This window comes from Vespa velutina, chromosome 8, assembly GCF_912470025.1.
Source record: "Vespa velutina chromosome 8, iVesVel2.1, whole genome shotgun sequence".
NCBI classification, from domain to species: domain Eukaryota; kingdom Metazoa; phylum Arthropoda; class Insecta; order Hymenoptera; family Vespidae; genus Vespa; species Vespa velutina.
In genome coordinates, this window is record NC_062195.1 from 5,684,015 (window position 1) to 5,697,192 (window position 13,178).

The 13,178-nt window shown below is 27.6% G+C and overlaps 5 protein-coding genes across 7 annotated transcripts; all 5 read left to right on the forward strand.

Moving 5' to 3' along the window:
- Positions 1 to 371: 371 nt before the first annotated feature.
- Positions 372 to 2,700, forward strand: LOC124951018 (beta-parvin). The gene is made up of 5 exons (XM_047498695.1): positions 372 to 628; positions 1,127 to 1,390; positions 1,490 to 1,884; positions 1,957 to 2,200; positions 2,302 to 2,700. The coding sequence occupies exons 1-5, from the start codon at positions 511 to 513 to the stop codon at positions 2,376 to 2,378; spliced, it is 1,098 nt and encodes a 365-aa protein (XP_047354651.1). The 5' UTR covers positions 372 to 510; the 3' UTR covers positions 2,379 to 2,700.
- Positions 2,701 to 2,849: 149 nt separating this feature from the next.
- On the forward strand, positions 2,850 to 5,234 carry LOC124951017 (odorant receptor 82a-like). Of its 2 annotated transcripts, XM_047498694.1 has the most exons (5): positions 2,850 to 3,377; positions 3,452 to 4,057; positions 4,163 to 4,267; positions 4,605 to 4,760; positions 4,873 to 5,234. In XM_047498694.1, exons 1-5 carry the CDS (start codon positions 3,135 to 3,137, stop codon positions 4,957 to 4,959), a joined length of 1,197 nt encoding a protein of 398 aa, XP_047354650.1. In that variant the 5' UTR covers positions 2,850 to 3,134; the 3' UTR covers positions 4,960 to 5,234. The 2 variants fall into 2 exon arrangements, with proteins under 2 accessions (XP_047354650.1, XP_047354649.1); XM_047498693.1 differs by having other exon boundaries at positions 4,605 to 5,233.
- A 154-nt stretch (positions 5,235 to 5,388) lies between these two features.
- LOC124951152 lies at positions 5,389 to 10,139 on the forward strand. Its single transcript, XM_047498982.1, has 10 exons — positions 5,389 to 6,206; positions 6,287 to 6,931; positions 7,038 to 7,142; positions 7,231 to 7,332; positions 7,461 to 7,517; positions 8,288 to 8,572; positions 8,657 to 9,262; positions 9,453 to 9,557; positions 9,644 to 9,796; positions 9,871 to 10,139. Exons 1-10 carry the CDS (start codon positions 5,955 to 5,957, stop codon positions 9,937 to 9,939), a joined length of 2,379 nt encoding a protein of 792 aa, XP_047354938.1. The 5' UTR covers positions 5,389 to 5,954; the 3' UTR covers positions 9,940 to 10,139.
- LOC124951020 (odorant receptor 10a-like) lies at positions 6,918 to 7,785 on the forward strand. The gene is made up of 3 exons (XM_047498698.1): positions 6,918 to 7,142; positions 7,231 to 7,383; positions 7,461 to 7,785. Exons 1-3 carry the CDS (start codon positions 7,044 to 7,046, stop codon positions 7,524 to 7,526), a joined length of 318 nt encoding a protein of 105 aa, XP_047354654.1. The 5' UTR covers positions 6,918 to 7,043; the 3' UTR covers positions 7,527 to 7,785.
- A 1,206-nt stretch (positions 10,140 to 11,345) lies between the features above and the next one.
- LOC124951019 (odorant receptor Or2-like) lies at positions 11,346 to 12,622 on the forward strand. 2 transcript variants are annotated; one of them, XM_047498697.1, is made up of 4 exons: positions 11,346 to 11,912; positions 12,117 to 12,221; positions 12,308 to 12,460; positions 12,537 to 12,622. In XM_047498697.1, the coding sequence occupies exons 1-4, from the start codon at positions 11,352 to 11,354 to the stop codon at positions 12,603 to 12,605; spliced, it is 888 nt and encodes a 295-aa protein (XP_047354653.1). In that variant the 5' UTR covers positions 11,346 to 11,351; the 3' UTR covers positions 12,606 to 12,622. The 2 variants fall into 2 exon arrangements, with proteins under 2 accessions (XP_047354653.1, XP_047354652.1); XM_047498696.1 differs by having other exon boundaries at positions 12,308 to 12,581.
- Positions 12,623 to 13,178: the final 556 nt, after the last annotated feature.

The following is a 13,178-nucleotide window of genomic DNA, read 5'->3' on the forward strand; positions in this document are numbered from 1 at the left end:
AAAATGGAAGAAGAAAAAGATTTGTTAATTAGCGATAGTTATCAAAACGAAATGATTCTTTCTGAAACAAAAGATCTTCCCAAAGTAATTGGAGTTATTCGTAAAAAGGAATGTAAGAAGTATGAAATACAGTATGATGTCAAAAAAGAAATTACATTAGACATAGAAAACAATCAAAAACATACTAACGAACAATGTAAAGGTAAGTTTTTATTCCTTGATATATATTTTAATTTTAGTAACAATTTGACATTTTTTTAAATTATTATTTGTTAGTTATTTTGGTAAAAGTTTAATATCATTTCAAAATACGCGCCTTTTTTGAAAATTGGAAAAATAAAACGCGCGGGCGCACAATATTGCGTTCTATTTCAACCAAACTCAACGATCGTCTGAGTTTGCTGTATGATCATAAATGATTAGCGATCGGTGGTGTTATTGTTAGTATAGAAAATTTTAGTAAATGTTATATTACGTTTTATTATAGATATAAATTATAAAATTGGGATAATGGCATCCCCTCGTCCGAAATCGCCTCGGCCTCCAATTTCATCTAAAAAAGATGAAAAAGAAGAAAGTTTTTGGGATAAAATTGGAACTCTTGGTCGAAAAAAAAGAATCAAAGAAGGTATGACTTGGATATATAAAATTGTACATGACATCATACCTATACATTAAATACTTCCCTTATTTGGAGACGATTCGTATATATTAACATTTCAAATACATATTCAATAAAAAAACATATTCAAATAAATACATATTCAAATAAATATTGTGAAAAAAATCTACTTATTTATATTTACTTGCTATGTCGGATATGTCAATCAAGTTTTATATAAATAAATATTTAAATATATATAATAAATAAATATATATAATAAATAAATAAATATATATATATATATATATATATAAATTATAATTTAATTTAATTTTATATATATATATATATATATATATAAATTATAAGTCATAATTTTTATTTATATAAATTTTTATTTATATAACAATTGATTGACACGTACACTTATTATTATTATTTTAATATTAACGATGTTAATTATTTATATATATTACTATATTAATATTATGTTCTTATTTATAAAGTTTATTTTTGTTTTAGTGCAAGAAGTTCAAGAAGAAGGTAAATATGCTATTGATTCTCCTGGATATGCTGCTACACCCGATATGCCACCAGAAGAATATGCTCTCGATGAGAATGAAGAACGTTCAATGATAGAACCAAGATCATTAGAAGATTCAAAACTTCAAGAACTTATATATGTTCTATTAGAATGGATTAATGATGAACTAGCTAATCAACGTATTATTGTAAAAGATATCGTAGAAGATCTATATGATGGACAAGTATTGCAAAAGCTTTTAGGTATGGTTATTATTTAAAATTTTAATTGTTTTTATTCCTATTTTTTGTATTATTACTATATCTATGTTTAATATAAAATAAAGTTGAAATTATTTTTAGAGAAATTGACTGGAGAGAAATTAGATGTGCCGGAAGTTACACAATCAGAAGAAGGGCAGAAACAAAAGTTGGCTGTTGTTTTAGGAGCTATAAATCGTATATTGGGACGATATCCACCTTATAAGTGGAGCGTTGAATCTGTTCGTTCAAAAAATATTGTCCCTATCTTACATATATTAGTTGGTTTAGCACGACAGTTTCGAGCACCTGTCAGATTACCAGAAAGAGTAGCAGTTCAAATGGTAGTGGTGAAAAAAAAAGATGGCCAATTAATGCATAGAACGGTACGAGAAGAAATTACTTCTATTTATGATGATTTAGGGATGCGTTGCGAAAGAGATGCATTTGACACATTATTCGATCATGCACCAGATAAACTTGCAGTTGTTAAAAAAGTAAGTTTATCTATTCTGAAGACGTTTTATATAAATCATTTGAAATATCTAATTATAATATTTTTATTGCAGTCTTTGATTACTTTTGCTAATAAACATTTAAGCAAAGTGCATTTGGAAGTAACAGATCTTGATACACAATTTCATGATGGAGTCTTTTTGACATTATTACTAGGACTCTTGGAGGGATTTTTTGTTCCATTAGGTAGTTTTCATTTGACACCAAAAACGCATGATCAAAAAGTTCATAATGTTTCTTTTGCGTTTGATATTATGCAAGATATAGGATTACCTAAACCTAAGGCAAGACCCGAAGGTTAGTAACTTATTAAAGTATTAGAAGAAGATTAGTAACTTATTAAAATATTTATTAATATTTTAATTTTTTATGTTTTAATTATTTTCTTATCTTTACAGATATTGTAAATTTGGACTTGAAATCCACACTTCGTGTTTTATATAATCTTTTTACAAAATACAAAGGTTTAAATTGATATATTTTTATAAAAATATATGAAAGAGGAGTATATATATAACGTTGACAGATTAAATATGATTATGTTAATTTGTTTAATCATATTACTGTACTAACTAAAAAGTATGTCACATCTTTTGATTATTAACAATTAGAAACTGCCACTAATCGTAATAATATTTATAAGTGATTATTTTAAATTATTCTTATATTTTGTTATAATTAATTTCTTTATTTTATATAGAACATAAAAGTTATGTGCCTTCTCGTAATAATTGAACCAAAGTATATTATAATTATTTTTATATACTTACAAAAAATTAAAAAAAATGTTGACATAAAATCCATTTAATGAATTTCATTATCGGGATATGCAGTAGTTTTTAAGTAGAATTTAGAAATACTTTCAATGTAGGTTGAAATCATTTTATTCGTTCAATCTCCATATAAGTTGGTAAGATAATAGATTTGTTCGAACTGAGATCGTATTACAGACCAACGTATATGGTAAATTGGATCCTCCTAGAGTTTCTTTATTTAAAATAGATATGAACAGCGATTTGCAAAGATTTTCTTAACTACTAAATGTTTCTATATCGATCGTATACATATACATTTAGCGTACGGATACGAAACGTTACGTATATGTACGCTATCATACTTATCAAATGAAAATTTATGAAATCACGAATAGTCGTTACGTTACTTTCGACTGTATCTTTACCGTATCGTTAGACATTGATTTCAGAGAAATTGCTACTATTTGTGTATAACGATGACAAAACTGGAAATGTATCGAGCTTATGCTCGTTTTGTAAAACGCATGCTTCTACTTGGAGGAATATATCCTATGATTGAAAGTTCTATTCTCTATCGACAGTTGCCCGTTTTAACGTTATTAACTAGTTTTATTATGTTTTTTGGTGTAGTGAGATTCTGTTTATATAATATCAACAATTTGAGTGTTTTTACAAAAAGCTTAAGTTTGGTTGGTAGTTTCTCTTTGATGATTGTTAAGGTAAGCCTAATCGATATTCAAATACTTAACTAATGAACTTATAATGCTTTTTTTTTTTTTTTTTTTCCTTTCAGGCATTTATGTTCATCATATATCGGAAACAATTCTATGAACTACATAGTACGCTCGAATTAATGTACAATGAAGTACTTGAAAATTCGACATTTAGACCCATCGTTCTATCGACGATAAATTTATTCCGATATCCAGCATATATGGTATATTATTTAATATTGGGCACTATGAGCTTGTATATTTTTGCACCAATTATAATAATTGGATACGAAGGAATCAAAGGTGTAGAACCTAAACATTATAGTCTTCCATTTCTTACAAATTTTCCATGGATTGATGGAACACCCGGATTAATTTATCAAATACAGTTTTTGTTTGAGACACAATGCGTTTGGTTTATTATATTTGTTACGGGCGGTGTTGATTCATCTTATGGTTTTTATTTATTTCAAATGATTGGGCTGTTACGTGCTATGTCCTTCGAATGTGAAAACACTTTTAAATCTTCTAGCGAATTTAAGACCACCTTATATAATTGCATCAAGAAGCAAATACGATTATTACGTTGTCGCGATATTATCCAACAAATTTATGGACCCATTGTGCTTGACTTAATGTTGACTAACGCTATCGTTTTGTGTGCCTTAATATTTCAAGCGCTTCAGGTAAATAATTATTTTTTTCCCCCCTTTAAGTTAGCTACAGCTTGATATATTTATTATTTTGTTTAATGTGTTATTCATATATAAAAATATACTTTTGTTATTAAGACAGAAATGACTATAGGTAAAATGCTTATATTTGTGATTTATGGATTATTAAAAACTATTCAAGCGTTTATGTATTCCTGGTATGGAAGTATTATTGTTTCAGAAGTATGTATGGTTATCGTATAAAAAAAAAAATATATATATATATATTTTAAATATATATATATATATATAGGATGTTTCATAAAATATGGGACCTATTTCATCGGTGGGCAGGAGATACCAAACAATGAAAAAAATTCATATTAACATGTAGCTTATTCGATTCTACGTTCTTTACTTCCACTTAAATAAATCGCATATTTATATGAAATTTTGTCATTGTTTTATTACCTCCTGTTCACTGATGAAGTAAGTCCCATGTTATTACATGTATATATGTATATATACTTTTTTCTTTATTTAATATTTATCATAATTTCATATATTGATTTACATTTAGAGTGAAGCATTTCAACGAAGTGTATATTGCAGCAAATGGTACGAATACAGCGAAAATACAATGCTTATGAAAGATGTTTTGGTAATATTAACGCAAAAACCGATTGTACTCATATCATGTCATTTTTCACATATTTCGTTGAATATCTTTATTAAGGTAAAAAAAAAAGGGTACAATTATATACTTGATATCATTTATTGGAAAATTTTATCTTTCAAATTGATACTTTTTAAAAAACAGATAACAAAGTATATCTTTCAATTTCTAGATCATTAATACGTCAATGTCTTATTATTTCTTATTGCAAACATTTGACGAACGTAATACAATAAATCAAGACATAGTTAGTTCTTAAACTTTTTTCTTGTATCAAGAGCAAGCTTGGCTTGAAATCAAATGAGTAGTGAATTCATCAACTTCTTATTTAATGTCATGCAAATAGTTTGAAAGTATTTAGATAAAATTTAAGATATTGTTATAATATAGGTATGTATATGTTTATATGATACATCTTGTACATGAATAAAATTACTAGGAATATTGTAAAGTACTATATACCAATATTACTATACTATATAGTAATTAATATGAAATTGAACATTGTTTAAAAAAAATATCATAGAATCATTAAAAAAAAAAAAACAATATTGATCTTATTTTTAGTACGCTTCTATTATATGATCGATAAGTATAGATATATCTTTAAAGCAATCTTACCTTACATTATATATTTGTCATATATAATATTTTCGAAGCCATTGTTTGTTTTTCAAAGATCATTAACATCATATTATTTTCGTAATTATTAATATCATATTTCTTTTCGTAGTTTTATAATTTGACCGAACACTTTGATATATAGATTTAATTATATTATTATGAACATAGAAGATAATGATATAGCAAATCCAGATTTAGGATTTATTTAGAATATAAAGGACGAAATAGATAAAGTTCAATGCTACTAACGTATATTTTTTATATATTAGGTCTTGAAAATTGATTGAATATTGAGACATACTTATTTTTTATCTATTCTCGCAACTTGATCGTAACGAGAACGGTCGAGAACGTAATCACTGTAGTTCAAACGTTTACTAAATTGTATAGTCAGTTTGATTCTCTTCTACGGTTCTAGGATACGTAACTTTCTAACTACTTGATAGCTTCAAATCGATTACATACATTAAGAATGTATCACGCGGGAATCAGGAAAATCGCCGAATGTAATTTTATAAAATTGCAAACGAGTAGCCACAAGTTGGCGCAGTTGAAAAACTGTTACTGCTGACTATTCGTTGGTACGATAGATACCAATTTGCTCGGAATTGCTGCTATTTTTATAGGACAATGACAGAACAAGTAGAGCTCTATAGAAATTATGCTCGTTTCGTTAAGCGTTTGGTTCTTCTTGCTGGAATATGGCCGACGACAAGAAAAGAAAGTTCTTATTTCTATCGGCAGTTACCAATTTTAGCCGTATCATCGGGTGTTATTATGTTTCTCGGTGTATTGCGATTCTGTCAAGATAATATCGGAAATTTGGGCTTATTCACAAAAGGTCTAAGCCTCGTAGGAAGTTTCTCTTTGATATCATTGAAGGTACATTTCATATTTCAAACGTTGGATTGTCAATGCTGAAATGTATGGGTCGAATAACGTATTGATTTCGTTCCTTTAAGGCTCTGATGTTTTTTATATATCGAAAGCAGCTTAGTGAACTGAACGGTATCCTTGATCCAATGTTCGAGAAAACACTTGAAAATCCACGACTGAGACCTATACTTTTGTCGCTATTGAATCTCTTTCGTTACTTCACTTATATTTTTTACGTTTTAATTACTAGTACCTTGCTATTATATATCTGTACTCCGCTTATATTCATAGGATACGAAGCAATCAAGGATATACGTCCTAGACGATACGGTCTTCCATTTCCAACGAGTTTTCCATGGATCGATGGGACTCCTGGAATATATTATCACATAGAATATCTTTTCGAAATACAATTTGGTTGGTTCGCCATATTTGTAACAAGCAGTGTTGATTCTTTATTTGGATTCTATATCTTTCAAATAGTCGGACTTTTTCGAGCCTTATCTTACGAATGCGAATATTTCGCGCAATCGGCTGAGGAATTACGCGATATTCTTCATAATTGCATTAAAAAACACATTGAACTTTTACACTGTCGCAATATTATTCAAAATGTTTACGGACCGATCGTATTCAATTTGGTCTTGACCAGTGCAACGGTCTTATGTGCACTATCGTTCCAAGTATTTAAGGTAAAATCAATTTATGCAATAATATTTCTCTTAATAAGAAAATACTTTTTTTTTTTTTTTTTTTTTTGAATAAATATCTGTTATATATTTTATTTCATAATGTATTTCGAATTAGAAAAATATATTTTTTTTTATTGCGTTGAAGACAGAAATGACAGTGTCAAAAACTCTTTTATTCGTTGTTTATGGTGTAATGAAAGGAATACAAACTTTTATGTATGCTTGGTATGGAAGCATCATTATATCCGAGGTAAATATGTATGTACTTATAGTTTAAAAAATTTTTTTATCTTTTATTTAAATTTATCCGTTTTTATTTAAATCTTATCATGTATCAGGGTGAAAATTTTCGCAGAAAGATATATTGTTGCAAATGGTATGCATATGGTAATTTATCTATTATGAAAAAGATTCTTTTTATATTAACACAAAAACCAATGGTATTGGTAGCATGTCATTTTTTTTCTATCTCATTAGATATGTTTCTTAAGGTAACCATAATATTTATACGTCATACTTGATGTAAATCATAAAATAAGTTTAAGATTATATATGACTCATTTTTCAGATTATCAATACGTCAATGTCGTATTATTTTTTATTACAAACATTCGAAGAAATGAATGTACGTTAATTTGTTAGAAATGTTTATCTATATCTCTGTAATAGTATAAATTTGTAGATATCATTCAAATATCATTTAATTATCAAATAATTATTTTATTAGTTAAGTGATATAATAAGGAGAAATAAAAGAACTTTTTCATTAGCTACGTAGATGTTGATATTAGATATGAATTATAATTAGGATAAAAGTGTGATAAAATTTTCCATTTAATAAGTGAAAACTATTTTAAATTATTCACAGGAATAGTTTAAAAAAATGTTATTTTTCAGCCGAATAAACTCAAATAATAGTAATTACATTATTACAATTATAATTTATTATGTAAGTAATATGTATAGTATATAAAATTAATTGAAATTTACTTACAGGAATCCAAAAAAATTACAATTCCTAATATGACACTTATAGGAGACAATTAAATAATATCACATATCGTAATACATATTTAATCCATTATTTTTTAGCAAGACTCAATCTATGTTATTTGATTATTAGGAAACAGGCTATTTCTTCTGAATCATCGAGTGATCTGACAGACTAGCTGCAAATTCATACTCCTCTAGCAATCTGTTAAACGACAGTACATTTTGTGTAACGAGTTAGATAAAACTTTTCAATTACCTGATATTTTCAAATCGATCGCATAAATGACGAATGTGCGCGACAAAGCAAGTACAAAATGTACCTTTGAGAAATCGCATGTGATATCATATCAAGTATTGCTTGTTAGAAACGATACTCTGTCACGATATACGAGGCATTGACCCCACGTTACATCGCTGATCTTTTTTCTTTCGAAAATGACAGAACAATTGTCTATATATCGTCAATATGCGTCTTTCATAAAACGTATACTTTTCTGCGCCGGTTTATGGCCTGTAGAAAATAAAGAGAGCTCATATTTCTATCGGCATTTACCTATTTTGATCGTATTATCTGGAATCTTTATGTTTTTCGGTACATTGAAATTTTGTCTAGAAAATTTTGATAATATTAAAGTATTAACGAAAGGGCTCAGTCCTTTAGGAAGCTTTCTCATAGTAGCTGTGAAGGTATGTGAGATATTCGATCGTCAATATTAAATAATAAGAATTACATTGAATTTTATTTTTTTTTTGTTTTTATTTTTTTTTAAGGCACTGATGTTCTTTTTATATCGAGAACAATTACGCGAACTGAATCTGAATCTCGAATTAATGTTCGAAGAAGTACTTGAAAAAGTATGTTATCAACCTGTCGTATTTTCGTGGCTCAATTTTTTTCAACGTCCTGCATATATTTTTTACTATTTGACAATAATCACAATAATTTTGCTTACGTGTACACCTTTTTTATTGATCGGTTATCAAGTTATCAAGGACATAAATCCCAAACATTACGTTCTTCCTTATCCTTCCATTTTCCCATGGATCGATGGTAGTCTCGATATACGATATCAAGTACAGTTTCTCTTCGAAATTCAAATGGGTTGGTTCATCGTGTTTGTGACCAGTGGAGTTGATTCAGCCTATGGTTTTTATATATTTCAAATGATCGGAATACTACGTGCAATGTCTTTGGAATGTGAAAAGCTTGGAAAACCGTCTAAAGAGCACGATATTATTTTACGTAATTGCATAAGGAAGCAGATTCTACTTTTCCGTTGTCGCGACATAATTCAGAATATTTATGGACCAGTAGTATTGAACTTGATGTTGAGTAGTGTTATTATATTATGTGCACTGATATTTCAGTTGTTACAGGTACGATTTGTTTATTACTTTCTTATTAATACTTATTGTGCATCTGAATTTAATACTAATCTGCATTTAAAAGATTCTAAACGTTGGTTGACATTTTTTTTTTTTTTTGTAAATGTACTAGAGGATTAAAAATATCATCGTTACTATTAGCGATTTGGTGTAATAATTTAACGTATTCTTCATTGAAAAGACAGAAATAAGTATAGCTAAAGCTGCTGTGGCTCTTCTTTATGGGATAGTGAAAATGACGCAGGCGTTTTTGTATTCTTGGTACGGAAGTATTTTAATTACCGAGGTATTATCATTGTTTCAAATAATATACTTTCTCTTTCAGGTTCGTTCTTATTATATTATCTTAAAAATATTTTTTTTTTTATATAGAGCGAAGCGTTTAGACGTAGTGTTTATTGTAGCGAATGGTACCAAAATGGAAACATTGAATTGATGAAAGGTGTTCTTCTTATGTTGGTACAAAAACCGATTGTGCTATCGGCATGTCACTTATTTTATATCTCATTGGATCTTTTCGTTAAGGTAATGACACTAATTATGAATCAGATATCATTGTTATTTTCATTCGCTTATAAATTTTCTCTATTTTTTTTCAGATATTGAATACATCCTTGTCATATTATTTTTTGTTGCAAACTTTCGATGAAGCTAATGATAAACATTAAATCGGCCTGATATGTCTTATTTCTTAATTTTATATAACAATAAATAGTATAAGCATTATATACGCGCACATGATTTGTAACAATATCACAATGTGTACGTTATGTATAATATATGATATAAAAAGTTAAAGCACACGCGATTATGATTTTGTATTGTTTTGTAGTATTTGTATTAGTATTTGTATAATATTCACTTTGTACCTGATATATTAAAGCAATTGTAAATTATCATCTTTTTTATAAAATATTAATAATTTATTTTTTAATTGAAAATAACATGGCACAACGACGGGATATTCCACTTGATCCTCTCTTTGTAAGTGATGAAATGGTATATGTAATGACGTAAAATATCTATTTATAATTATTTTATGTACATGTATACGTTTTTTTTAAAGTAGAAACGTTTAAAAGAACATTCTGAATAATTTTCATGTAAGGGCTCAAAATCATGCATAAACAGATCAGGAAATAATCATCTGATTGATCTGTCATTAGTAAGACGTGGGTATTTTCAAAATTAAATAAATTAATATTAATATGCAATATTCTTTTATAGATAAACTTACAGTTTTGATATATTGTTTCTTCATTCACTATTTAGATGATTGAAATGAATGTTATCGAAAATCAGAACGTCAGAGCACTACTAACGACTGAGTAGATTTTGTTTTGTGGATGAGTAATCACCCTTGATAATCATACAAATACACTTTCAAAAAGATGTTCCATGCAGTACGTCTATAAGGTACGTCTATAAGGGTATTACTTGTAAATCATCGAGTAATTTAATGAGAAAGTACCGTTTGCTTCTCCAGCAATTTTCGATGCAACCATACATTTACCTAAAGAGTTACGTAAAACTTTGTAACTATCCGATATTTCCAAATTGATCGCATAAATGACGAATGTGCGGATCGAAGTGAGTAGGAAATGTATCTTTAAGAAATCGCATGTGATATCGTATCAAGTATCGCTTGTTAGAAGCGATACTCTGTCACGATATACGAGGCATTGAACCCACGTTATATTGCTGATCTTTTTTCATTCGATGATGGTAGAACAACTGGCAACGTATCGAAAATATGAGTGTTTTATAAAACGTATACTGTTATGTGCCGGTTTATGGCCTATGGAAAATACGGGAAGCTTATATTTCTATCGATATTTACCAATTTTCACTATATTATCTGGAACCTTTATGTTTTTTGGTACATTGAACTTCTGTCTAGAAAATCTTGATAATATAAAAGTATTAACGAAAGGACTCAGTCCTTTAGGAAGTTTTGGTTTAGTAGCTGTAAAGGTATATCAGATATTTGATCGTCAGTGTGAAATAATGAGAATTATATTGAATTTTTTTTCAGGCACTAATGTTCTTTTTATATCGAGAGCAATTACGCGAATTGAATATGAATCTCGAATCGATGTTCGAAGAAATGCTTAAAAAAACACATTATCGACCTGTTATATTGTCATTGCTAAATTTTTTTAAACGTCCTGCATATATTGTTTTCTATTTGACCATGTTTGTAATACTACTGTATTTATTTAGACCGTTTTTATTGATCGTCTATCAAGTTATCAAGAATGTCAGTCCCAAACATTATGTTCTTCCCTATCCTGCCACTTTTCCATGGATCGATGGAACTCCGAATATGGTTTTTCAAGTGCAATTTCTTTTCGAAATTATATTCGGTTGGTTCGTGATTTCCGTGACCAGCGCCGTTGATACGGTTTACGGATTTTACATATTTCAAATGAGTGGAGTTCTACGTGCCATGTGTTTCGAATGCGAGCATCTTGAAAAATCATCTAAGGAGCTCGATGTCATTCTACGTAACTGCATTAAAAGACAGATCTTACTTTTACGTTGTCGTGATATCATTCAGAATGTTTATGGACCAGTTGTACTATGCTTAATAGTGAGCAGTGTTATTGTTCTATGTGCGCTGATATTTCAAATGTTTCAGGTATAATAATTATCTTTATATATAATTTCGATATTGATATATATTTTATTTAATACTTCATAGTATAAACGATCTTCATCGATAAGATTAACATTTTCTTCAATACTTTTCATCTTTCTTTTAACCAATTAGTAGTGAATTAAAAATATTACTTTTCATATTAGTATTTCGCTATAATAACTTAACATATTTTTCATTGAAAAGACAGAAATAAGTATAGGTAAAACTGTTTTGTTTCTTATTTATGGAATGATGAAAATGACCCAAGCATTTTTGTATTCTTGGTATGGAAGTATTCTTAGTGTTGAGGTATTCATCATTTCGAATAATATACATCTTCTTTTTTTAACTCTTTTTCGTTGTATTAATATCAAATATTTCTTTTATATATACAGAGTGAAGCATTCCGACAAAGTATTTATTGCTGTAGATGGTATCAAGAAGGAAATATTAAACTGATGAAAGGTGTTCTTCTTATATTGGTACAGAAACCAATTGTATTGACAGCATGTCACCTCTTTTGTATCTCATTGGATCTTTTCGTTAAGGTAAACATTGTTATTACAAATTACATATCATTTTTAATTTTCGTTCGATTAAGCATTTTTGCTTTTTTACTTTTAGATACTTAATACGTCCTTGTCATATTATTTTTTGTTGCAAACATTCGATGAGAATAATGATGAACGTTAAATAAAATTATTCAAGAGTATTATATAAGACTATTATATAGTTGTATAAGAGTTATATAAGAGTTATTAAAGTTATATATAAGATATATAAGAGTATTATATAGTTACATTTTAAGGACTATATACGGGTACATAATTTGTAAGAAATAAAATATTATAAAATATGACATATAAGATACGAACGTACACCATGCAATAGTCTTCTTATATGATATTTAAATTAATATTTATATAATGTTCAATTGTGGGTATTTTTTATATTAAAACTATTATAACTTATGATTTGTGCTTAATATTTTACTTTTTAAATAAAAAAGATGGATATAAATTCAACGTTTTTATTATCATATAAAAAAATATAGTATAATATAAGTATGTATATGTATATATAAATGTATATGTATATAATAAAAAATATATTGAATAATAATTTGTCAGAAAAATTAATTTTAATTGAAAATAAAAGAAAAATAATAAAATTTATATCAACTAAAAATAAAATATTAAACCAAATCATAAAATTGATTATTAAAATATTTAATATCGAATTATTCTGGGAAAATATTTATTTACC

Excerpts from the sequence above, each read along its gene's own strand:
- LOC124951152 (XM_047498982.1), top strand. The coding sequence starts at position 5,955 with ATGACAGAACAAGTAGAGCTCTATAGAAATTATGCTCGTTTCGTTAAG. Across the intron at positions 7,518-8,287 it reads AAACATTCGAAGAAATGAAT|CACGTTACATCGCTGATCTT; the intron begins GTACGTTAATTT and ends AGGCATTGACCC. Across the intron at positions 9,797-9,870 it reads CATTGGATCTTTTCGTTAAG|ATATTGAATACATCCTTGTC; the intron begins GTAATGACACTA and ends ATTTTTTTTCAG.
- LOC124951018 (XM_047498695.1), top strand. The coding sequence starts at position 511 with ATGGCATCCCCTCGTCCGAAATCGCCTCGGCCTCCAATTTCATCTAAA. Across the intron at positions 629-1,126 it reads AAAAAAAAGAATCAAAGAAG|TGCAAGAAGTTCAAGAAGAA; the intron begins GTATGACTTGGA and ends TTTTTGTTTTAG. Across the intron at positions 2,201-2,301 it reads ACCTAAGGCAAGACCCGAAG|ATATTGTAAATTTGGACTTG; the intron begins GTTAGTAACTTA and ends TTATCTTTACAG.
- LOC124951017 (XM_047498693.1), top strand. The coding sequence starts at position 3,135 with ATGACAAAACTGGAAATGTATCGAGCTTATGCTCGTTTTGTAAAACGC. Across the intron at positions 4,058-4,162 it reads TAATATTTCAAGCGCTTCAG|ACAGAAATGACTATAGGTAA; the intron begins GTAAATAATTAT and ends TTTGTTATTAAG. Across the intron at positions 4,268-4,604 it reads GAAGTATTATTGTTTCAGAA|AGTGAAGCATTTCAACGAAG; the intron begins GTATGTATGGTT and ends ATTTACATTTAG.
- LOC124951019 (XM_047498696.1), top strand. The coding sequence starts at position 11,352 with ATGAATCTCGAATCGATGTTCGAAGAAATGCTTAAAAAAACACATTAT. Across the intron at positions 11,913-12,116 it reads TGATATTTCAAATGTTTCAG|ACAGAAATAAGTATAGGTAA; the intron begins GTATAATAATTA and ends TTCATTGAAAAG. Across the intron at positions 12,222-12,307 it reads GAAGTATTCTTAGTGTTGAG|AGTGAAGCATTCCGACAAAG; the intron begins GTATTCATCATT and ends TTATATATACAG.
- LOC124951020 (XM_047498698.1), top strand. The coding sequence starts at position 7,044 with ATGACAGTGTCAAAAACTCTTTTATTCGTTGTTTATGGTGTAATGAAA. Across the intron at positions 7,143-7,230 it reads GAAGCATCATTATATCCGAG|GGTGAAAATTTTCGCAGAAA; the intron begins GTAAATATGTAT and ends ATCATGTATCAG. Across the intron at positions 7,384-7,460 it reads CATTAGATATGTTTCTTAAG|ATTATCAATACGTCAATGTC; the intron begins GTAACCATAATA and ends CTCATTTTTCAG.